General features: G+C 39.1%; 1 protein-coding gene and 1 long non-coding RNA gene across 4 annotated transcripts in view; both read right to left on the minus strand.

Annotated features, from left to right (window-relative positions):
• The window catches only part of LOC114865364 (retinoic acid receptor beta-like), a 128,874-nt gene that overhangs the window by 25,796 nt on the left and 77,179 nt on the right, over nucleotides 1-25,899 (minus strand). For 2 of the 3 annotated variants that reach the window (XM_029166440.3, XM_029166438.3), the window contains exon 3: nucleotides 15,646-15,794. In XM_029166440.3, the coding sequence (XP_029022273.1) occupies nucleotides 15,646-15,794 (149 nt within the window). Of the gene's footprint in view, nucleotides 1-15,645; nucleotides 15,795-23,975; nucleotides 24,990-25,899 lie in introns of those variants that run through there. The other variant, XM_029166439.3, reaches the window with a different exon arrangement.
• Nucleotides 12,181-15,631, minus strand: LOC129604883 (uncharacterized). Its single transcript, XR_008696186.1, has 2 exons — nucleotides 13,847-15,631; nucleotides 12,181-13,718 (listed from the first exon to the last, which is right to left on the minus strand). It is a non-coding gene; the product is annotated as an uncharacterized LOC129604883 (long non-coding RNA).

The following is a 25,899-nucleotide window of genomic DNA, read 5'->3' on the forward strand; positions in this document are numbered from 1 at the left end:
AGTCTGTAGCCCATCTAGCCTCGGCCTTGAGCATCTGTCAAGCCCCCTTCGATAGCATGGATACCAACCTAAAGAAACCAATCATGTGTCAGCCTTGGAGACACAAGAGCGGTCTGAGGTCACCTCTTCTCTGTTGGTATTACTCATTTTTTTAAATATGGGTCTTTATCATGGCTGATATAAACCAGGTGAGTTGCTAGCATTTCCTCTGAGGGCTGATGGATAAACATGAGAGTGGCCTACATTACCATCAGCTGCTTTATACTTGTGTTCAGGTTGGGTGCAGAACTCAAGGCGACTCAGGTACTTATGTCATTCAGAGCTGAGAGCATGGAGGTCACTTAACCTTGGAAGCCTGTGTGTGAGCTGTACAGCATTCCTTGGGTTATACTGGGAGCTGAAGCTGCTGCAGTTACTGCACAAGGCAGATTTCCATTATGTGGGCTTCAGCTACTGAATATGCTTCTTGACATCTCTTCCTCGAGCTGTGTTGCTTCTCATGATTCACCTTATGCATATATTGTATAAAAACAAGAATTTTGCCCATGAGAGATGGGAGAAGGAAACATTTTCTGACAACACAATATGTTGATTCCTGACACTGGATATATATAAAGCAAATCTGCTTTCATACAAAACCCCTGTTTATGCTCTTCTACCAGTAGCTTTACATAAAGTTATAAATTGAAGTTAAATTCAATCAACAGCATTCAAGCATAACTTTAAAGCTGCCCAAAAGAGATGTTCATGTCATATTTTAACTGTGGCACGTTCACACACACAAGAACTATAATGGATGTACTACAGTATAATATTTAAAGTACTATAGAGCATCTGTTTGTAGTGCCGCTCAGTGTTATGATTTATAACCTGCCAGCTTCACAGCTTTTATTCAACCCCAGGCTACTCACAAATAATGCCTGTTATTTGCTATTGGCTATGGAACACAAACCAAGAATCTGGGTATTCGCTTTACTATAAATATATATTCAGGAGGTTCATGAACACTCAGGTTTACTGATTAATATTAGCCTGGCTAACAGACAACAACGTCATAATAATCTGATCAAATGATCTGACTTCATATTGCACTAAAATTTTTAGCAAACTCAAGATAATACATCTGACTTCATATACTGTAGTGCAAACCAATTACAGTTTGACTAAATTGGCTAAAGTTTAACTGAAACCTGAAGGTCCTCTTATGTTATTAATAATGACACGACCGTGGTTAGTGCACCTGCCGTCAGTAAGGCCTGTAAGCCTGCAATATAATATTTTATGTCTACTGACAAAAGCACATAATCAGAATTTTATACTTTATTATACTTACTATACTATACTATACTATACTATACTATACTATACTATACTATACTATACTATACCATACCATACCATACCATACCATACTATACTATACTATACTATACTATACTATACTATACTATACTATACTATACTATACTATACTATACTTTTATGCCTAATGAATATAAATACATATATTTTTACAGCAATGAATATGCTGCATGCCACAACTACAGACTCTTCAGGCCTCTAGGGGAAGATCAGTGAAATGACACAGGGAGGCACATAATTATCACACCTGCTTGATGTTGTTTGTCATTGTCTTTCTACCATTATTATCTTCTCTGTCTTCCTCTTCTCCTTTCATTTCTCTACGCCACATGTTTGACCCAATACAGCAGATGGCTCTGATATTTGCCAGTGTGTGTGCACTGGCAAATATCAAGGTTTACTTATTTGAAGCTTATAAATGTGAAACCAAAGAACACCCTTGAGCTGAGTGTTGTACAAAGGTGTTTATCTAGCTAGAGTGCAGCAGGGGGAGGCCAGTGCTGCCGGGCTCAATAAATGTTAAGATCAGAGGTTTCAGCTGTTGGGGACGCACACAGAATGATTCACACCTCACACACAAGGATTCAGAGGTGAGCAGAGCTGCTACACTCAGTTTACCCTCACACAGCACCTGCAGAATGCAGCTGGTAGCATTTCTTGACCATTTTGGTACCAGATGGCACATAAAGTCGCGCCACCCCCATTCCAGCATAACAAAGTATGGTAGTTAATGGCAGATGTTGTGACAAATTTTAAAACTAGCTATCGCAAGATAAAAAAGCAATCAAAAATTCTTAAATCATTATTCTTCAAAAAAAACTATTCAAATGTCATAATATAAATCGTACCTAATAAGGAAGGCACATTGTTGAGATGCTTCATTTTACTAAATCTGCCTATTTCTGCACTATTAAGATACTGAAATATTTATTATTATTTACAACCTTTTACTATTGAACTATTGAACTATTGATCAATAGTAAAACTACTTTCAAATCTTTTCACTATCTGCGATGCAAAGATGCCTCCCAGCTGAAAATGTCTATCTCCACAACACATTCTCATCAAAAACTATATAGGATGTTCACACTTCATCGTGTAACCTACTATGACTGCTATGTGACCTATGATTGTACTGTATTGTAAATTATGACTATAATGAATCTGCAATGCAGCAATTTAATGTGACGAAATCACATGAAATTTCAAACAATGTTTTTCTTCTGCTTTTGTTTATGTGAATCTATCCTCACTACAGCATTAGAAACCTTTAAATTCTACAGTAAACACAAAACGTCATCGTCATTATATTTAAAAATGCCAGTAGAATAGAAACAATAGAAATAAAGTATACTGCTGTAGAGTGGTTCAATAGTTGTAGGATCCAGTTGTATTGTCAAAGAGATACTTAATAACCCAGTGTAAAATTAATGAATATTTTACTTAGTGTTTCTATGGATTTCAACGTGGCTGTACCAGTTAGTTAGTTAGTTGTGTTTGTGTTAATTGTGTAATTTGTCAGTTTGTAATATGAAACCCTTGTTAGTCTTGTTTGTTTGCCAATTTCTAAAAATTATATTTCGTTAAATATATACAGTAAGGTACAAACAAACCTACTTTTAATAGAACATACAGTAGAAGGGATGTCTAATTTACAGATTAAGTACAGATTAACTTGCTATGTTGTAAATTCTTTTTATAGGCCAACTAATTTTATTTTAATTAGTTGTGAGATTATTTACTCTATCTAGGTTGAATCTTTGCATTTCATTGCAGTTCATTGCATTTATGACCAGTACAGCGCTCTTCATAAGCTCAACATTATTCTGTAGATAAGGCCATGTTGGGATGTAATGTCGGAGCATTAGGGGACAAAGTCCCAGCCACCTGTGAGACAAGGCCACTCTCCCTGGACTGATAAACTGCACCTTAACTGAGATCATTATCTAACATCTTGTTATCTTAATGGGCCGGGGATCGGGTGTCAGAGTGAAGGCCCGGCCATCTTAGGCCTTCTCATTTACAGATTAAAAAAACGAAAGTGCCGCCCATTAATTATTTAGTTACAATCCTACCCCTTGTCCACCTCGCCTCCTGTCTCTAGCCACTCACACACACACACACACACACACACACACACACACACACACACACACACACACACACACACACACACACACACATAAACACACAGACACACACACACACACACACACACACACACACACACACACACACACACACACACACACACACACACACACACACACACACACACACAAGAACAAGCCATCCACTAGCAGTCCAGCCACTGTGTTTTGTTAGGCCTGAGTATTCAGTACAGCAGAGAGGAGAGAGAGAGAAAGGGAGGCAGAGCAGCGGATAAGTTTTCGCTCTTAATCGTGTCAACATCTTATCAGTGCTGTGGAAAGTGGAGAGGACACTGGAGACTCTCGGGGGGGGGGGGGGGGGGGGGGGGGGGGTTTGAAGGTAGAGAGGAGAGTGTGAGGGGGTGGAGGGTAGTTGATATTTATCCAGATTAGCGAGTCCAGGTGATTACTTACACATGCAGTTCACTAGACAGACATGACAGAGTTCAGGGAGAGGTCTGATTTGGCACAGCAGTGATGGGCAATGAGACAAAGGAGCATCTACTGCACTTATACTTATTCATCTGTAGTAAAATTGGACATGTTGCACATCTAGGTCACATGACTCAATTCCAGGGTGTGCATTCTTATTGTGTTTCTAATATTTGTAGGTCTAGTCATGTGATTATCATTACACTTGTGTGTGTTTAATTCACTGCATTCTAACTATAATACATTATTGTCTAAATCAAATAAAAAATGACTATTCGTGTGAGTAAGACAGTTCCCACTAGCTCCCCGGGTGCCTTGCATGGCCGCCCACTGCTCCAACAGGGGATGGGTTAAATGCAGAAGACCAATCGCGTTGTTACACTGTATGTTATAATGACCAATAAAGGCTTTCCACTGTAATACAGTGTCAAGTAATAGAAAAGAAGAACATTTTCTATCATCCAGCCAGTCACCACAATAGTGATGATGAGGTTAACTTGGTGTATCTTATCCAAAATAAAACAAAAAACAGAACAAGAATGGAGCTTGGACTGCACAAAGGTTTGTATTGTTCTGTGGCAAATGTGAAACCTCAACAGATAAGGCACAAACAATGGCCAGTCAACAGCTACGACTCTCTCAAGCCCCTACTGTTCCACACACACACACGCACGCACGCACACACACGCACGCACGCACACACACACACACACACACACACACACACACACACACACACACACACACACACACACACACACACACACACACACACACACACACACACACACATTCTGCCCTTATCTGTCCCTTTGAGCGCCTTACAGTAAGTGCACAGATGGACCACTAGATATGGGCTGAGACTGAAAGGCAAATAAGAGGAAGGTAGAAAGGATAGCACAAGCAAGGAGGAGAAAGCTTGTGAAAGGCCCGAACAGAGGAGTTTGTGTGTGATTCACTCAGCCTCCTCTGAATAGCAACAGAGAAGGAGAACTGGAGAGCAAGCGAGAGGCACAGAAAAACAATGGAGGAGAGAATGAGGAGGTTTCAGATGACTCAGTCCTCCACGGATGTCCCACTGAGGGCCTATTCTTCAGGTTGCTACTGGCTATTCAGTGCTGGTCGTTTTGGTCCCTGTACATGGTGGGGGCATCCAGAGTGATCAAAAGCCATCTTTAAAATGAGCATATAGAAAGATCTGCTGAACTGTGACAACAGCATGTGACGCATGTGAACTTGTGCTGGCCTCCCTTTACTCATATGGTAATCGTAAACTCACTGGGACCCCTGCAGCCTCTGCAGGTGTGCAACCTTGTGGGTCTGACCCAGAAGACAAAGAGTCTAGAGAGGGAACGAAGAAAGCAACAAGACGCTTTTCAGCGGTTGGTACATTCATTTGTTTGTTGGTCTGCTCGCTTCTTTGCACAGTAGATGCAACTGTCACCTACTTCATGAATGCTAATTTAATTTCATCTGTTGATAAGCACACTGAATATCACATAGCTCTGTTTAAGCTTAAGCTTTAAGCAGTCTCCCTCCAAACCTTAAACGCCTTAAACCATGGCACCTTCTTGTCTCGTGACTGTGGTAGCAGAAACATGCTTTTGTGTTAATCTTTATAACAGATGATTATAACAGTATACATATGCTAAGCTTGTTTCGCTGTCATTTCTTTCATTTTCACACTTTCTAACGAAAGGGCTTAATAATACACGACAAGCAGTGAAAGCTGTTGATTTCCTGTTCAGTCCACCAAGGAATGTATTCACTGAAGCACACATGTAAGCGTTTTGTTGACAAAGGTGTAAACGTTTTAAAAAGTTTTGTTTTGGATTTTTATCCTGTTATCTAGTGAACAACCCTGTAATAGTTTATACTTCATTTGACATGTATCATCAAACTTGTATCTACTGTACCTGCACATTGGTCTGTGCTGTATATAATTTTCTAAAATAATCTTTTTATCTGCACATTTATTTAAATATTTTCATTTCAAAATTTAAACTCTATCATATATCCTTTATATCCTATATAACTTTGTAAGCAAGTGGTGACTGGACAGAGCACTTTTTGAAACCTCTACTTTGCTCAACCATTAAAGTTTTGCTGATTGCAGAAAACCAGTTAGGGGCATCTATGCATTAAGTACATCACAGTGGGGGGGTCGTGACTGGTTCAGGGGGGCTTAGTAAGATGATGCCTAAGTCATGCAAATGTCAGCCAGATGTCCTGCAGGGACAAAGCAGCAAAAATGCTGAATTCATGCCTTTTTCGCTGATTTCAGTCGATTGTCAGCCCCCCCTCCTTGTGCTTTTTGTGGAAGGTGTTAAACATGCTAATGTGGCCACCCCAATTTTTAGCACCAATGATGCAATTCAAAGGTACAACCAAAATGTGGAGCTTTGATAAAAACAAAACTTGCCCTGTAAAATCTGCCCTGTATAGTCAGGGTCAAATACAAAATATAAACATAGTTCAAAGAACTGAACTGATAATTCCATTATCACACACTGTTTGGTAGACAGACAGACCACTTCAACTGAAAAGCTGAGAAAACTTTGTAAAAGTTAAATTCATGTCTGAGTCAAGTACAAACTTTATCAATGATAAGCATAACTACCTTCTGGAGATTTATTGGTCGGTGTATTAGTTTGAATTGCACTTCACAAATGTACTTAATAAAATTCTTAAATTCTCATTGTATATATTTGGCCATATCCACTCGAATGTAGTGTGTGTCAGCCTGCCTGCTTCAGGAGCTGTTTTCACTTAAAAAAAGAACATTTGACTCATCTAATCAAGCTTAGATAAGCATTACAAAAAAGCATACAGACAGAACAACCAACCCAGACTTAGTTTGGTTTTACACCACCCCCTTCTCCCCAAAGTGCTACAGTGCTGTTACCCGATTTGATGTAATCTGAAATGTCGACAGACTTGGTTTAAAATTACACACATTTTTATACTGCTGCTCTAGAAAGAATCAGTTGACATGACTTAACTTTCAGATAACCACAACGAGTATAACCAAGCAGAGCTTGGCTATATGTACAGATTTTATAAATATCCAGTTCATTTAACCATTTTCTAAACCAGGTTGTCTTTAAGTTGTGTCATTGCATGTTGAGTCATGAGAGACGTGGTCTTCACACCTTCTCACAGTCCATTGTTCAACTGATGAGCCAGTTCTTTACAGGTGTTAAGTGAAGCCTATTGTAAGTGAAAGATAATGTTTAACTTTAATCAGACTTCCTTCACTTTTGGTAAAGTGTTTCTACTCTAAGAACAGAATTCCAGATGCCATGACCCAACTTTCAGAGTCTGTGGAATGTTTGTTTTAGTTCTTGTTGTTATTCCTGACTGGCTGTAAAAATTGTCAGTACATAACTACATGCAAGCAGTCCATGTTGCTTATTAATGTTGGACTGAAGTTTTTTTCTTATTCTTATTAATCATTAACACAACGCACTTAAATCTGCTCTTTGTTTTACTTATAGTGGCGTTAAAATCACAGCTATTTATAGGTTGGTTTCTTGTTTCTGTGAGCTGGTTAACTTTAAAATAATTGAGCCATCATCTCAGAGATTTCAGTCACATCTGGCAGTAAAAGATGACTGAAATGAAACAGAACTGAAAAAATATCAGCTGACATAACTAGCACATATATCTATACATATTTAGTGTCTGTTTATTACTTGATGCGGTGCACATCACATATTCTGATTTCCTGCTGTACCACTAGGCCCAGTGTCTGTCCAGAGCCGAGGCACTGGCACACTTTTCCATGTGTCTAACTCTTCTCGCTTTGAGTGACTTCCTGAAATTGTTGCATAGCCATAGTGCTGCTACTGTTGGACTTAAAAGACAAAACCAAGGGCTCTGGCTTTTTACACATCATAAATGGAATGTATGGATCTCTGTATTTTGTATCACTTGAAGTTGTGTGGTAAATAAAAGACACCAGAGGCAAGAATCAAACCAGGGGTCTCTAGTTGGGTGCTTCTGTGCTTTAACCACTAGGCTGTTGGTCCTGTGAGGGTGACCTAGAGACAGACACTAAATCCCCCATAAAGCATAATGCTAACAAAGCCTTGATTTGATCGCAAGTCTTTTGTACAGTACACGTAACGAGCTGGTTCTTTACAAGTGTGAATTGAAGCCAAACTGGAGGAACTTTCCTTCCTCAAAAAGCTGCCTGGACTTTTTCAGTTGTTATTGTTGTTATTTCTGGCTGGTTGAAAAATTGCCAGTAATTTTATTGTTAATCATTACAGTAGTAAGTAGTAAAATTAGCACAAATAAAATATCCATGTGGATGTTGACTAAATGTTTGACTATAGGACATTTTATTCTAAACTGCTATAATTTTCTACTTTAAAGCTACATAGACTCCGGCTGCACATAAAGCAGGTTTAGTTGTTCCTTCAATACTACAGTATATCAGTTTCCTTCACCTCGCACATTCCCTCTTTTTAAACATGCAGTCACACTCCAGGTAACAGATAAAGACAACTAAAATAATATCCTACAGTGCTTTATTCCAGGTCATGGTGGCTAAAAGAGGCATGGGCAGTTCAGAAGCAGGCCGCGCTGCAGGGAGGGCACAACAATCACATCTGTTACCTCTGTGGCGCTGACCCTCTCCTTTTGGTTTCTTCTCTCTATTAGCACACAAGGTTTTATATGTTGTACAGTGTTGACAAATCACATTAAGGAGTGTGTGTTACAACCAAGGGAAGCTGTGTAGATAATGTTGACAGGTGGAGAAAGGCCCTAGCAGATCAATGTCCCTTTTACACTCTCGCTCATCTGCGTCCTACAACAGCGCTGAGCGGTGGGGAGTAAATAAAGATATGAAGAGCACAAAGGGGGAAGGAGGCTGGTGGAATGTGGACCACAGTAGTGGACACAGGCAATCAGCCATGTAAAAGTGGATTTTCTTCATGCAAACGACAACAACACAATTATTTTGTCATCATCAGTTTAACTAAAGGTTTGAGTAAAAACTAGATATAAAGGGTGTCTGTCCTTTACAATCACTATGGCCAACTTTGCAGCAATTATTTAATGCCACGTGGGCTTTAAAGATGCAACAATAGTCTAAATAGTCTGTTACACAAATGGCAATTCTTTTTTTTTCCTTTTCTGGTTTTGAGGCGCACAGTTTACTCCATGCTCTCCTTGAAAGCTGTTGATTGACAGTTGGCAACCTGTTTTATTCTGAAAATGTCTGGAATGTTTCTGTGTCACTGTCAGTTGAAGTACGACTAGAAACGCCTTTGCGTTTACAGTGTAGAAGCAGGAGTGCAACAGTCTATCAAGTCTTGCTGCATGAGCCATACTGTTGAACCAAAACAACATTTATGCTTTGTTTTGCTGCTCTTTGGCTACTGCGTAATCACACCCAGCTTAATTCAGATAATCACCAGTTAAACCAAATATTAACTTAGAAAGTTCCAGGTCCAATCTTTTTCATGCATTAGTCTATGTTTGTTGGCGATTGCAGGTAAATTTATTCCTCAGTTCATGGGCTTGAGGGAAAAAGAGAATTCAGAAAGCGTTGGGGGCTCAGAAAGAGGAGCTCTTCTTTTCCACTGTGAGGCTTCTGAATTGTGTTTTATTCAAAAAGGTTATGGTCCCCCGCTTGTCAAACCAGTTCCATCAAACTAATCCCACTGTGTCAACGCCTCAGGACCCAACAAGTAACAGAAAGAGGGGGTAGCAGTGTTCACGGCTCACGACTCAAGTTTTGTCTTCATTCCCAAAAGGCCTGTCACCACCGACGACACACATACACATCTTTGTTTTTGGGCACTTCAGGGCTTATGCAACGCAACGTCAATATTTCATCTTCTAAAGTGCTCTACTGGCATTTGTTGATGCACATACAGCAGTTTATTTGACCTGTTACTGAGAGTTTTTTTCTCCCTCAGTTATAGTGAAAGTGAATGAAACTGTAGCTGTTTTTTTTTCAATAAAAGCTTGTTTTGTGCGTTAGACTGTAAAAGATTTCTTTGTGTTTGTGTAACAGGCCAGTGATGAAGACATTATTGCTAAAATTGTCATTGAAGTAAACGTTAAACGCATGTTAAACGCTTTACATTAATGATCCTGCATCCTGCAACATTTTACTGCAAAATTGATGCTACAGCTAAAAACCTCTGCCAAACACAGTGACCTAATAGCTTACGTTAATGTTAATTTTATGGTGTCAAGACACAAGCAGAATTACCGGACTACACACTCTCCATCCACTGGTTACAGAAATACAGTGGGCAGGATAAGAGTACAGTACAAGACATATCAACTCTAAAACTACATGAAAAATCAAATTAAACTACACTAATTTGAAGAACAATGTTATTTCTAACTAGTCAAGGCTATAACTTTAAATGTCCTGCGAATTCTTGACAAGGACACAAATAATAGACATAAATACAAAAATATTTTTATAATAGTGAAGCAACATGTTTCTAAATGAAAACCTTTGGGAAATTTAAACACAAACACTTTTTTTAGTGCAATGATAAATCTTGTGTTTTTCAATTAATATATTTGTCATTTTATTTCTAAATGTCTTATGTTATAAGACACTAATGTACCCTTCAGACCGTGTCTTCCTGATTTTAGAAATTATATCACAATCTAAGAAAAGTGATTTACATGATGTTAAAATCCATACAATATTGTACTTTAAATTAAATATAGTAGCTTAATACTGCATATGTTTAATAGACAATACCTGCAAGATTTTTGGGGTATAAAGATGTATGGTATAGTTCATTGTGATGAGACCTGATGCGTGAATCACTATCACTTTTATGTATTTTATATATAAATCTTAAAATTACTGCAATTTGTATGAAAAACCTAAACCTAAATGAAAAGCAGAGGGACACAGGGGATGATACTGTCTTATTGTTACAGTGGAGTTTTGAGAAGACGGGCAGGACCTACGAGGGTGAGTGAGTGTGAAGGCTGCCTTGACTTTGGAGGATTTTTTGACTTTGGGTCAACACAGATGAAACTGTCATCTGTTGCATATGCATGTGCTTCTGCTCGGCCATATGTCTGCACCATTTTTAACAATTCAAATCAGCTCTGTCCCACCAGTAAATCTGTCACTGGTCACCACAGATGCTTAGTCATGCTCAACTCAAAAAAAGCACAACCAACACACATTACTGTTACTCTCGGTAGGTGTGCAGAGGTTGGATCATAGAACATATTCAGAATTATTGAAAATAAAAGTAATGTGTTATAAAAAACGTCTTATATTCTCAACAGTGACAGTGCAGTTATTTTCTACCATACTGTACGGATTATGATTTTATGAAAGAAACAAAAATTAAATTATAAAAAACATTTTATAATTAAATTTTTGAAATATAAAATTTAAAATTTTAATTTAAACTGTCATTTAAATGTTCAGTTAAAAAAATTGAAAAGATATATTTAAGCCAAAAAAACGAGTTTTGTACACTGGTTTGTACTTTGAGATGCTTTGCTGTAGCTGCAAGAGGTAGGAAAAGCAGGTAGTTTAACCATTAACTTAACATTAAAAGTCTAAATGAACCAAATCTGTCAATGACTAACACTCAATTTAAAATACCCTAGGGGTAGGTTTGCTGACCTTTTTTTTAGTTTAGTTAACTGAGTTAGTTTTACTTATTTAATAAAATAATTCTTTCTGATCTAAAACACTGGATCGGCCCCTGAACAAACAACAATGAAAATAATCTAACAACCTAATAGGCTTAGGACTCCTTATTTGTATCTGGTTATTAACTCCAGTAACTTCTGTCGCATGTCTTCACTACTCATACTTCTAATGATTGTTTATTCCTACTGCATATCTGTGAATATTTCACTATTAGCCCTAAATTCCAACAACCAAAGTGTGTAAATTCATCCCTTAACAGGCCTCAACAGATCTGGGACTGTACAGTTTGCCTGTAGTGTTTTGATGCATTCATGTAAATGTGCACGTGCTGGAGGTTCACTAAAATAAGCTTTACACTACGCAGCGCACACACTCTCCCTGTCTCTGTCTTTGAGTCTATTTATGGCTCTAATTGGCACATTCACTGGGCAGTAAAAGGCTCCTCTTGCTGGCCAAAAGCCTATAGCTGTAAAGTATGCTTGGTTGCATCTATCCAATAGAAGGGTCTTGCCCCTTGCACTGCATAAAACAGCGCCTTCGCCTTGGAGACAAAAACACAGCGTGAGGAAGAAAATGCATAATCCTATTTAATCCTGGAGTCAGAATGTCACAAGAATCAAGGCTGTGAATTGAAACATTTTCCTGTTAGGAGTGAGGAGAGACAGATACAGTAATTACTTTTCACTATATTTCAGACTCCAGGCCCTCCTTACTGACATCACCATCACTATATACAATGACTCTTGTTCAGATTTGTCCATGTGTTCCTACATAGTTTATGTTGTCTTCTTTCTTAACGTTGTGTCTTCTCTCTCTCGTAGTCGTGCTTGTATCATGACATTCTAAGCTGTTTCTCGCCTTCTTCTTCTTCTTCTTCTTCTGTGGCCTGTTGCTCATTTCTCTGTCCCCTCACCCTAAGTGCTCATGACAGATGGCTGCCCGCCCTGAGCCTGGTTCTGCTGGAGGTTTCCTGCTGTCTCCTAGAGACCCTTTGTTTTGATCTTTAATGCTACAGTAAACAAATAAATTACAGAAATAATACATTTTATGCTTTGATTGAATCAAATACAGGCCAAAGCTAAAGGTCAGGCTCATACAGTATTGGCACATTAACAACACAGGAATCCAGACTTATAACCCAAAGCCTGCTGAGTGAACTGATCAGCACCTCCCTCGGCACCAAACCCCCAAAGGATTCCTGGCATACCAGTGCTTCAGTTATAGACAGATTCTGGCTGGATGAGAGAAAACAACCATGTCTAGGCTAGAATTACGCTGTCTGTCCACAAGGTGCAGGTACAGTACATGGTGATAATCTGATTAAACTGACTGTAATTCATGACTATTACCACTAATTCACCTAAACCTTTACCTGATGCTACTGCATCAATGATGCCTTGCAGAGAATATACGTTGAATAGTTTATATATACTGTTTACTGATACAGTATTTATGTTTATGTACTTATGGGTGTGAGCAGTTGCATAGCACCTGCTTCTATAAGTGGAAGGAGACAGACAGAATAAGAGCTGCCATATCAGTTGCTGGAAGTGAAAATGGCACTAAGACACTGTCGTCCCTCCTGTTATGTTTGTTTCTCATGAACAGCTATGATGTTCACATGTCAATCTCAGGGTATGCTTAGATACCCAAAAGTGTCAAAACACTAAAAATCCAAGATACAAAATGGTTTGTATAACGTTCTCTAAAAATTCCACCCAATTTTAGAGCAATGTTTGTCTTCACCTCTCAATCAGGTTCAGTCACTCACCATACTGTATATATGAAACACAATAGTTTTACACTTTTATGATTTCTTTACAACTTTTTTTCATTGTGTGATGTTGATAAACATCACACAACCCTGGTTTTGTTCAGGGTCAAATTGACCCTGTGACCTAAAATCAAGGAAAATAAAAGTACCCTTTACTTAAGCAGTGTTTTAAAACCAGAAATGAACAAAATAATGAAATAAAAATATAATATGAACAACATGAACACTTGTTTATGTGTAATTTTGCACATTTTACACAGGCTATGCTTATCTGGGCCTAAACACACAACTTGCAGACGTGGCTCCTCTTCCTGATTTCTTTTAACCCAACAACAACCTAGAAAGAGGAGGATTATAATTAATATGATTTATTGCTGAGCCCAGGACACACACAATATGTTTGCATACAAACCGTACACAGTTTCACTACTGTACTATACTGTACACAGTCTGGAACAGACTTACCTGAAGTACTGTCCTGGATCCCTCCCTGTACAGTAGCTGTCTTGTGCTGCTACTTTATAAATGTGGCATCACTAGTGGCTCTCCCAGCTACTCATGGAAGATACTTCTCTTTTACAGAAAACTTTCAAGATTCAAGATTCAAAAAAGTGAAAAGGGAAATTATTTTGCACAATTTGATCGCTGTCACAGATGGAGGTACACACAAAAAGGAAAGGAGATTAAAAATAAGAATGCTAACACATCCACACACACTCACATCAAGTCAAATTACTATTGTCTAATTACATCTAATTACTAGCTAAACATATATTGTACTTGTTACTGCCCGGATAAAGATCAACCCTTACAGAGGGAGGAGGAGTTGTACAGACTGATGGCACTGGTAGTAAGGATCTCCGGTGGCGTTCTATGAAGCACCTAATACTGATCAGCCTCTGGCTGAAGGTGCTCCTCTGTCCAGACAGCACACTGTGTAGGGGGTGGGAGGTGTTGTCTAGGATAGAGAGGAGTACGACCAGCATCCTCCTCCTCATGTAGGGGGTCCAGCTCCACCCCCAAAACAGAATCAGCCCTCCTGATCACTTTGTCCAGTCTGTTACTGTTACTGTCTGCTACATTACATCTCCATCCAAACAATAAATGAGTTGTAGACTGATGTATCATAATTTTGAACAACCAGAGGCCAACGCGTGATGCTGCAGGAACCTGTGACTTAGTGCAGGTTGTCTACGATCTATTTTAATCATAGTCATATTTGGTTTCTGGTACCACTGTGCTGCTTTCAGCGATTTTGTGCTCATGATTCCAGTATTTTTCCCTTTTGGGGCAGTAAGACACTGGGGCTGTTCTGTCTGTGAAGGCAAACCTGGAGGACAGAGGGGCCTTGTTTTCAGCTCAACAGTGAGTTAGCCTTGTTTTTTTGGACCCGTCAGACAATCATGAGCTTCCCTTTTAGGAGCTCCTGACTGTGGCTTACATTGTGGCTTATCAACAAATTTTCACAGGCAATGTTGATACCGTCAGATGTTAATAATAACATCTAATAATAATAACACCTGCATTCTTGTACAGGGTGACACAGACAAATGGGAAACCGTATTTTTAAAAAACGTTTGAACTTTGAAACAGGTCAATTTGACCCATAACAAGCAGTTTGCTAAGTGTCCAGAAGTGGGTTTTCTCACCAAACTGAGCATCAAGCTCGCTGTAATCATGTAAGACCAACAACAGGTGCTGCCTCTTCTCTACACTCATATGTCCTTCTTTGCTTGTTTCACATATAAACAGTGCTGCCAGATGATTTAGAAATGTCACTGAGTCAATCCCAGCCATGGTTTTTATAAATCAATTTTAGGATTATTTTAATATTATTTGTTGACCAACCAGTTACTGAAAGGACAGTTCGTCATTTTAATGCACAATTCAGAGATAGGGGCAAACTTGAACACTCCTTCAAGGTAATTATTTTCATTGCTGACTACTGTAAATTGTTAAGAATATTATTGTTGGATTTAGCAATATGCTGGATTATTTATTATATATTTATTTATATTTATTTTTTAATGCATGTCAAGGATTGTCAGCATATTGAACATACATGAGTTGCAAATGGAAACAGTCTCCCATTTCTACTTTAACCAATATAAAGCATGACACTGAGTGCTCAGTTTCACTCAGCTGCTACTCCCTCAGCACACTAACTAAAACAATAATGTCTGCTCTGCATGAACCCAACCTTTTCTCTGCATTGTGGACGCTATAGAGCACATCAGCCAGCCGGACGAGACAAGGGGTCCTACCTTGCAGCCCTCACAAGCGCTGACACCATAGTGGTATCCAGAAGACTTGTCCTGGCAGACGAAGCAGGGCTTGTAGACTCGGGGAGGAGGTGGAGGGGATGGTGGGCTTGGGACAAGCTCCTCAGAACTGGTGCTCTGTGTTTCAATTGCTGCAGGGAGTGAACACAGGAGAAGGACTAAGAAAAAAGGTATTTTCAAAAAAGCAAGATTTACTGGAATCATACATTTGAATAAGGAATAAAGATCTGTTTTTCCTAAATGACATTGGCCTGGATATTGGATTATATACATCAAAATCAGTTTGCTAGTAGTCCCCATGAGGAGTTCATGACTTGAACTGTGAATCTTCACTGACAGGTTATGATAATACTTTTTCTATAGTTCTGAAATTGCAAACTGTCACAGTCACAGTAGCGGTGGCACATTGAGACTGAGACACATGCTGGGATCTAGTCACAAAAACACAGGCTATCTGCATAGAAAAGGAGGGTGTCTCTCTGGCCTCTCAGCTGATTAAATTAATGTTTTCTTCACCATTGTAAATGGAAGTATTTGATTTCTTTCTTTATCTCTTTATTGACATGCCCATCTGGGTCTCTGGATCATGTTCAGCAGGAACAGGTTCAGCATAAACTCCCTAAAGGTTCTGCAGAATATTCATGTAAACTTGCATACAGCTCACATTATGGCACAGAATTAGTTTGTTACTCTGGATTTCAGGCAGCTTTGGCCAAGAGTAAATAATTTCACGAGGAGCCATGTTCCTTCTTAAACAACTGCAGCCGAACCAGGTTTCATTAATGAGGAGAACAGACATTTGTTTTCATTGAGGTCAGGTCTAATACACCAAATGCTTTCTCTACGTTGCTGGCAAAGAGCAGCTTGCACATAAAGGAAATCTATGGCAAGACACCAGGATGGAGAAGAGTCAGTGGTCTGAATAAAAACACACAGGACGCAGACAAAGCACGTGAAATGCATGTGTCCACAAATACTAACTTAAAGCCTCGACAGTAAGTGGCTGTTCCCTGTGGTGGGATCAAGCTAATCTAATGTGCTGCTGATGTACAAAGGATTGTTGTGCACAAATAAATGGGAAATCTGCTACTGTAAGAAACACAGACATGGGAAAATAAAGAAATAACACATGCAATAGATAAATTGTATAAAATACACACCATATATTTCTATTACAGAATTGACTGTCTATAAAGTTTAGATTTAATTCTCCAGTTGTACATGTTAGTGTAAAATCCCCTATAGCTCCATAACCTGATTCTAAAAAGTACAGTTGTGCATGTCCTCTGCGTATTTTATAATTTCATGCATGTGAAATAAATCTTACTTCTTTACTTCTGTCTGTACAGCGGAAAAAACAATAATATCACAAAGCCCTTTATATCAAACATGTCAAAGGTGCAACACACTCTGTTCATATTAGATGATTATGAGGACGTTGAGGACTGCTGGAGCACGAAAACAATGCATTTCAGCCATCCCAGATGGTGCTGCACACTTTAGCATACATCCAGAGGAAAAATACTTTTGCTTGCGATATGCCTTTGGAGCATTTGTAATGGCTGGGTAGCCCCACACTGATGAGAGGCAGCGCCAACAATTCGGCATTGCAACCAATTTGAAACTCATAGCTGTGTCTGGGAGGCAGCGTGACCACCTGCAGACAGATGGGACTCATGAACGTAGATGCATTACACCCCTCGGTGTGTGTGTGTGTGTGTGTATGTGTGTGTGTGTGTGTGTGTGTGTGTGTGTGTGTGTGTGTGTGTGTGTGTGTGTGTGTGTGTGTGTGTGTGTGTGTGTGTGTGTGTGTGTGTGGAAGCCGTAGGCCCGACCAGGTGCAGGGAAACCTTTTTCATTTTCTGCGTGATTAAACTTTGACTCAACTTCCCTGCGAGTTAACATACATAGAAAGCTCCATTAGATGAATAAAAACTGATGACAGACAAGCACACATGGCGAGTCTAGCTTAAGAGGAGGCAGACAAAAATGTACGGCTACAGCGGCTGAACCCTTAGCCTCTGGCTGAACCTGCTGGTGGGGGTCACACAGGATAGCACACTCCCTGCTGGAAGCTGCCGGCTAAATCAGGGGAAGGGCCGGAGGAAACGACTCCTCTGACAGACAGTGCCCTCCATACGGGCTTTTATCAAATGACAGCATGTGGGATAAAGTCAGAAAAACACATCGAATTCAACCAGTCATTAGCTGTTTCTCAATTACAGCAATCTCTCGATCACCTTTTAGGGCTAAAAACTAAACATTCTCCATCTTCCATAGCTTTTCCTTCCCCACCACCAGTTTCCTCCGCACATACTAAACTTGCCTCTTTCCCTTGTGAGTCCTTTGTCCCCTGCTAGTCACTCTGCACATTGTTGTGGGTTCCTACTGTGAGTATAGTTTTCTCTCTGATACTTATTGCTCCAACCAGGTGCAGGCTTTAGTTCTTCCTTAGCTCTGACATACGTGTCATGCATTCCTTGCAACTCTCTGACAGGGGCAGAGCTCCATCATTGAACATGCAGTGCAGAGTTCTGGGGTTTTACTGCTGAGATGAGCTAAAATAATAAGTCACTGATATAATTCTGCCTTAGAAAGAGGATGCAGCCTGGTCACTTTCTAACTAGACACACAGGGGGCTCCAGTATGGCCTACCCCACTCACCAGTTTGAAAGTACGGAACCCGTCAAAATAAGGTTCCAGTCCTTCCCCTTCATGTAACTGTCTACACATCCCCTTTACAATCTGGCTTCTATTTTAACATGTTAGATTCTGGTGTCCAGTAAACTTTAATAGATCAAGCACTCGCCCATGAGTTTCGTCTGAGGTGTTTTTTTTTTGTTCCAACCAAGTCCCAGTTCTATTAGGTTTTAGATCACCCATAACTTCAGCTTTACAACGCCATGACTAGACTATAGACTATCGCCCCATGCTTATCATCTCAGCCATCTGTTAGAAGGTGCTAAAGTATTCACAGTATTATATTATATTATATTATATTATATTATATTATATTATATTATATTATATTATATTATATTATATTATATTATATTATATTATATTATATTATATTATATTATATTATATTATAATAGACAAACAGAAGAGCGCTTTTAAGCAGACCCTAAATAAATCATTATGGGTGATTCACCAGGTTCACCAATCTGTTGCTATCTGTTTTGAACAGTTATTTTACAGAGCAATATTTTACAATTACAAAAAAGCATCAAGAATGCTGTGAATAAAAGCACATTGTAGTAACAAAAATATGTTTACAGTAAGCGCTGATAATTTTTATAATAGGTATATTAGGGCAGCTTCAAAATCCAACAATCACGTTTCCTAATTAAAGTTTTTAAAAGCGTGATTATTTATTTTGTTTTGCAGCTTAGTTAACATAGAAATCCTACGATGGTCAAGGCATTCCATGAGCAGAGTAGTTTCTATTTCTAACTGGAATTATTACAGAATATTTATGATTTTAGTTCAAAAACTAAAATACAAACTAATTGTGGCGGTCTCTGAGTCTTATCATGTTCATTGATGGCAGCATCACATGAAAACCTGAGTACCAAAACTAGTGATTGACGCTTCTCTTCATCTCACGTCATCTGTCCAGGCTGTAGCCCTCAGTGTCCTTATTTCCTGTTCTCCTACGCATAGAAAGAAAACTGGTGACATGTAAAACTGCCAACATGGTTTACACACCCAACAGATGGCAAAGGACCTGAAGCAAGTCTGTCACAGCACACTGGCAAATTAACATGATACTGTCTTTGAAACGAGGACAAAGCCATGTTTGTGCTGAAAATGCGGGAAGTAAAAGTGGACTTAAACTCTGATGCTTAACCTAAATAAAAACACAATCAAAGACATTAATTGCGGCATATGAATAATATATATGAAGTAATAATAAAAGTGTTACCTGGAGGACGGAAACCGAAGCATTTGCAGCATATCGCCACCTCCTCGTCCTACTCGTCTACTCAGCTGATAATTTTTCTAGTTTGGAAGTCAATTTTGCACCAGGTTCTCTGACCATTAGATCAACAATTAAATGAACATCATAAGAAAGACTTTGTTTTAGATATTAGCACCAAACAGTTCATTGTTATGCGGCAGCGCTTGGCAGTCATGTGACCAGCTAGCACCTCCTCTTGACCACCTCTGTGACCTCATGGCAACCCTGGGGTGGCTGCAGTGCCACGGTCAAGGGAAGCTCCCCCACCGTACATGGGAAAACACAACAGGCCACTTCAAAGAAAACCCAAAAAGAAGCTAGGAGAAGCCATCAAAAGCAGACGATAGATGAGAAAGCTGAGGGAAGGAACAGAGGGAGAAAGGACTAAGGTGCTGAAAGGCGAGAGGATTCTTTTTATTCAACATTAATTCGTGGCCTGAAAAGCTCAGAGTGGATACAACTTTATTTTCCTCCAGCCAACACTTCTACATTGAATTAAATTCTAAGTTGGCCCTGTTAGAAAACCGTGTAATAAGTAAAGCTATTGGCCAATTGTGGCATTTAACTGAAAAATCGAACAACAACAAGGGTTTGAGCTAAGGATGCAGAGAAGAAAAAAATTTACCCCAGAGTTGTAAGGTACCGGAAAGTGAGGTGTTTTGTGTTTAAGCTGCTGTTATGAAAAATGAAAATTAATGAAAAATGAATTTTTTTTATAATCATCAAGTTTTGGAGAAAATGGAATTTTAAAGAAGAACAAATATTAATATTATTTTTTATTATTTAAAACTCATCCAACGGTTTGTTTGACAAAAAATATATTTTATATATTAAAAATAAAAAATATATTCAACATTATTTCTAGAAAGACTATTTTCTTTACTAGTTTCAGAAATACCTTATGTATGCTAATTTGATATGCTAATTTCCTTTACTACAGCCGCAGAACTGTAACTGTAACAACAATCATCTTGACATTTTACAAAATTTGCTGATGAAGGCTTTGTAGGGTGAAATCATTCATTTTGCACATAGCAGTAGACCTGCTTCAATAAATCTTATCATTCTGTGCCAAAATAATTAGATCTACAGTGTTTTTTGTCTGGAAAAAGACAAAGACTAAACCCTACAACACAAAAGGTTTTACTTTATATTCATTTTACAGCTGAACAAAAACCATTTAACACAGCTTAATACAAAAAAGTAGGTGACGTTCCCTTAAACAGACTAATATGATACAGTATATGAAGAAGTTAAACTAAGTAAAATTTTATGAAATTAAGTTTTTTATGATATAAAAAAAATCGGTTTTACAGTAAGTTGGGCTCTTTGCTACGATATCACCTATAAAAAAGTGGTTGTTATTAATAAAAATAAATTAATAATAATAAATATGAACAAAATGCTAATTTGCTCTGGCTTTTAACCCAGTATGAGTTGGTGATTTTGTTGATTTTTAACTCTTATTGTTATGTTATTTAATTTGGATTTTTTTAATTATTAAGCACTTTGGTCAGCCTCCGCTGTTTTAAAAGCATTTTATGAATAAACTTGATGTCTGTTTATAACAAATTAGAAAGAGATAAAAGGAAATCAATATAAGTATTTGAAGATTTGCAACTAACAAAGTAATAAAAAGTGCATAGACGGTCATATGCAGCAGGTTAAATTGATGGTTTGTCTGTGATAGATGAACAATCAAAGAGAAACTTTGAGAAACATATCTGGTTTTGTTCTGACCACAGGAGTCAGTCAGGGAGTGTGTGGCAGGCAGTGTCTTAAATGTAGTTCTGCATCAGAGACAGAGCGCTGCTGCCGTGAGGCCACACCAGCAGCAAAGTGGAGACAGACGAGCACTTCTCACATCTTTGCACCTTTGTGTGAAACATTTTAAAGTAATAGCCCATATTAATTAGGGTTGATTCTGATCTGCTGCATGCTACAAGTAGCCCAGATCTAGAGATTAAATAAATATAAAAATAAAATTACAAAATCTTTTTTAAATTGTTTTTTTATATTTATAAAGGGTCATTTAGAGGTTTGTTTTGAGTTTAAACTGGGTTTACAGTACATACATACAGCAAAGAAATGAAAGGAAAGCTGCCTGACGCAGGCGTATTTATTTAATTGGAATCCCCCGCAGCATTATCAGCCTTTTAATAAATATAAATTGTGTATATATACTGTGTATACATAAACAAGATCAAACGTTGTTTTCCAGCAGTGTACTGTATATCTTTCCAGTCTGCTAGTATTTTTTGATAGTCATTAAAGGTCTGATAATGTTAATAATGTTGCCGATATGCAGCCCTAGTGTGACACTGGTGGGATCCTAATCATGTCGATTACACACGCCTGGCATCAGACAGCTCGCCTTTTATTACACTGTTGTACACAGCTTTTTATTTCCCCCCATCCACCTTTTATTTCACACGCCCACTAAATCAGCCTGGTGTGCAAGCTGTGCTAATGGCCTTTCATGTCCATATCACAAGTGCTTAAACCTTGGAGACAAAAAGGCCTCAATTATCCCATAACACACATCAGCTGTACAATGCTGGAAACTGCACTCATGTCTTTTTAAGTCACAACAGCATCAGTACTTCTAAATGACATCAGTTTCCACTGTTAGTGCTTTTATTGTGAATTTCATTCCAACAGTGTGGGAATCCTGTGCAAGGATTCCACAGTTGTAAAGCCCATTTTATCTGTGCAAAGCAGGTCCTTGATCACTGTTAATTAACATCTAAACTGGAAGAGGAAGTGCATTAATTGTTGGCTTGTTGTGTATGCCGCTAATTAACACCCAGGGGGGTTCCATTATGCTGAATAAATAAATTAATAAAGTAACATTTGGGTGACCCTGGGAGAGGTTTGCTCAAATCACAGTCTATTTTAAACATATGCCTTATTCCAACAGGTAGAGGTCAGCACCAAAGGCAGACTTGCTGCTGAACACGGTGAGGACGATTAAGGGAGAGAAAAGTCAACAGAGGCTCCTTTTTGTCTTTTTTTCCAGTTTGAAAGGACAATATACACAATGTATAATGATGTATAATGAGGTTGTAACCACGCCTTATAAAACTTATCACCTCAAACTCTACTAACTGATATATAAGCAGAAATATTATTAGCAAACAACTCTGAATTTGTTTTCAAGCAAATACGCCACACACTTCTGCCTCACACACTACACAGTAGACTGAAAGACAAATGCCACCTTTATGACAATTTATAACCTACAACATTTACTGTGAAAATGTCAGACGATGACATGGTTGTGCATAAATATCTAAAGCGTCTTCTTTAAACAATAAAGGCCATCGCCAGGAGGTCAGCTCAAAGCTCAGCACCTGTAACTTTTTTCAATTTGCCTCCCTCTGCTGAGGCAACAGCCACTTCAGGTTCTGTTGTGTGCAAACAAACCCTTCCTGAGGAATTACAGCAGGAGGCTGCTCAGTACCAGATGTGGATAAATCACAGAGCAGCGGGAAGACGGTGAAAACAAACAGTGACAAGTAACTCACGAGCACATGGATGAAAAAAGTGCACATTTAAATATAACTCTATTTTTTTATTTTTTTCTAATTATTTATTCTGTTGCAGGTGTGACACACCTAATACATCATCACTTTCAATATTTCTCTCCCGTTTTTTCCACTACAGGATGAACGTGTATTATTAAAGATTGAAGACCCGCATCTGATTTTAAACTATCTACTCCTAAAAACAGCAGCAAATATCGAAACGCTGTGAAGTCGTTCATCTAAATCAGTGTCAGGGAGCACAGGTCGCTGCTCGTCAGCCGCCCCTCCTGTCATCCTCCACGAGGAGGTGTGGAGAACGCCGCCTGTGTTTACTCTACGCATTCCTCCAGCCTGCTGCTCTCTGAACTCCACTGATCTGTGCCGAGGCGCACATCAGCTGCTCGCACCGCTGAGGATTTACGTGGGCTCACAGAGAGAAATGACGTCTGAGAGCGAGTTTTAAAAAAGTCGACTATAAAAACATACAAGTACAAGAAGAACTATGTTTTAAATTGTCAACTTAGCCGCCCCGCAAAGTATCCTCTCTATAACACACTGATGCTTTTACTAGTTCTGATGTTTTCCTGAGATGCGTTCATGCGCCCTGTTTTCAAGCGTAACTTCAAAACTTTTCTCTCTTATCTGATGGATTTCAAATTATTTAAAATTACCACCACTAACTTCAAAAGACCTACGGCCCTTTCATGGAAACTTGCTGCGCCTCCACCCCGTTTCGCGGCTTGGCAGGTGAGGCAACATCCGCAGCACACCGTAACAACACAACAATAACAACACACGACGATGAGGTGAGTTGGACCTACAGTGTGCGCTCCGCCGGTGCTGCCACTCTCTGCGCGCCAGTCCGCTGATGCAGGCTTTCAGAGCCTTTTCCTGCAGCATGCAGGACGACGGGCTGGACGTGTAGAAATCCAGCATCTGCCCGGGACTCACGGCCAGCACGTCCATGCAGTCAAACATGATGACGGCGCTTCGTCAAACTATTCGTGTGCGTTATGGATAAAAATCGCCGACATAAGTGCGCATAACTCCATTAAACTCCGTCGCTCCCCCACCTCCTCCTTCCCCTCCTCCTCCTCCTCCTCCTCCTTCTCTGCTTTTGTTTCTTCTTCTCGACACGGCACAATTCGCTCCTCTTCGTCCCACACAGGAATCATGAATGTTCCCAGCGCTCCGCGGCTTCTTCTGGCTGGTCATCTGCCATTTTTTTGTTGTTAGTACGGTTCGTCCGCCGCGCGCAGCCAACAACTATTCCATTCCATTGCCGTCTCGTCCCGGTTGTTGACAGCAGGCAGAGCAGCGAGCGACCCGGACTGGCTTTCTTTCGAAGCGCGCTATCGAAAACACGAGTCGCGTTTAAAAGCACATGTTGTGGGTCGGTTTCAGATGACGAATGGGATATCGGTCCCTTCCCATGCAGCTCATTTCCAACTAGTTTTGCCACAGAGAGTGAAAAATTGAATTGCCTAATATATGCGAGTGAACTTTGTATGAACCCTTCTGAGGCTGGTGACCTTCAAATGACCCAGGCGGCTGACATCACTGCAGCTCCGGAGCGCGGAACAAGGCACAGAGAAACGCAGACAGAAATATAATCAAGATGTTTTTTTCCTCTCGGGAAGGACAAGTATGCGACGGTGCCCGAAAATTTTGAAAAAAGAGACATTCTTTATACGGAGCACAAAGAATGTTACTGCGCTTTAAACGGTGTTGCTTTGTGTGCAGTGAAAATAAAATGTATTCATAAGGAGACAAATGAGCATAAAACCAAACCGAATTCTGATAAAATGTACTTATAATACTGCAGTAATTCATTTAAAGTAAAGCTGTAATAGCATCTGTCTACTCTTGCAATAACTTGATAAGCGGCATGTTTCTGTCTGCATCGCTCTTTTTGATCCCTCAGAGAACTTTATTTGGACATTTCTGGAACTTCCTGTTAGACGTTTACCCTTTATTAAAATGAAAAATAGGAATAATCAACACAAACGAGACTTTTGAAGTGTTTTTCTAAAATATGAGCGAGTAAAACCATTTAATGAAGCTTTTTACTCTGGAAAATATATTTTCAGAAAACACAATTGTGTGTAAATGTGTGCACACTAAACTGTGGTCTGTGAAACTAACATAACTCTAATAAATAACAAAGGCAACGTTTGAAACAAATACATATAATAATACGGTATATCATTTTAAAGCAAAAACAACCAGATCCCGCCAACTAATAAAAATCAATGCCTCTATAAGATAAAAATGCTAATGGCAGGTCAATGTAAGAACACCAACACTTATCTAAATTCTCCCACAACACAACTGACCCTCAAGCCATAAAGAATGATCAAAAGTTGAACTGAAATGACAAAATAACCAGAGTAAAATCCACAAAAACAACATGACAGAGTATCAAATACTGTATGTGACTTAAATATTCCCAGTTTTCTGTGCGTTTCCTGTTGATGCAGACACTATCTATCACTCGAACCCCTTTTTCATTTTCTTGTTATCATTGTATAAGTGTCAGGATGTGGGTCAGCCTAGCAGGAAACACTGGGAGTAAGTTGTAACGTGTTTGATCAAACAGCCCTAAAATTAGTCTTGGGGTATAAATTTCACATTGACACCCACAGTTCAGTCCAGTTGGGATGTGGTAATGTAACATGTAACAATATTTAAATGAGTAAATGAATTTGCCATAACTTTTCCTGAAGCTCAAGCGCAACTATTGTA

Source organism: Betta splendens, chromosome 11 (assembly GCF_900634795.4).
Source record: "Betta splendens chromosome 11, fBetSpl5.4, whole genome shotgun sequence".
Taxonomy (NCBI): Eukaryota; Metazoa; Chordata; class Actinopteri; order Anabantiformes; family Osphronemidae; genus Betta; species Betta splendens.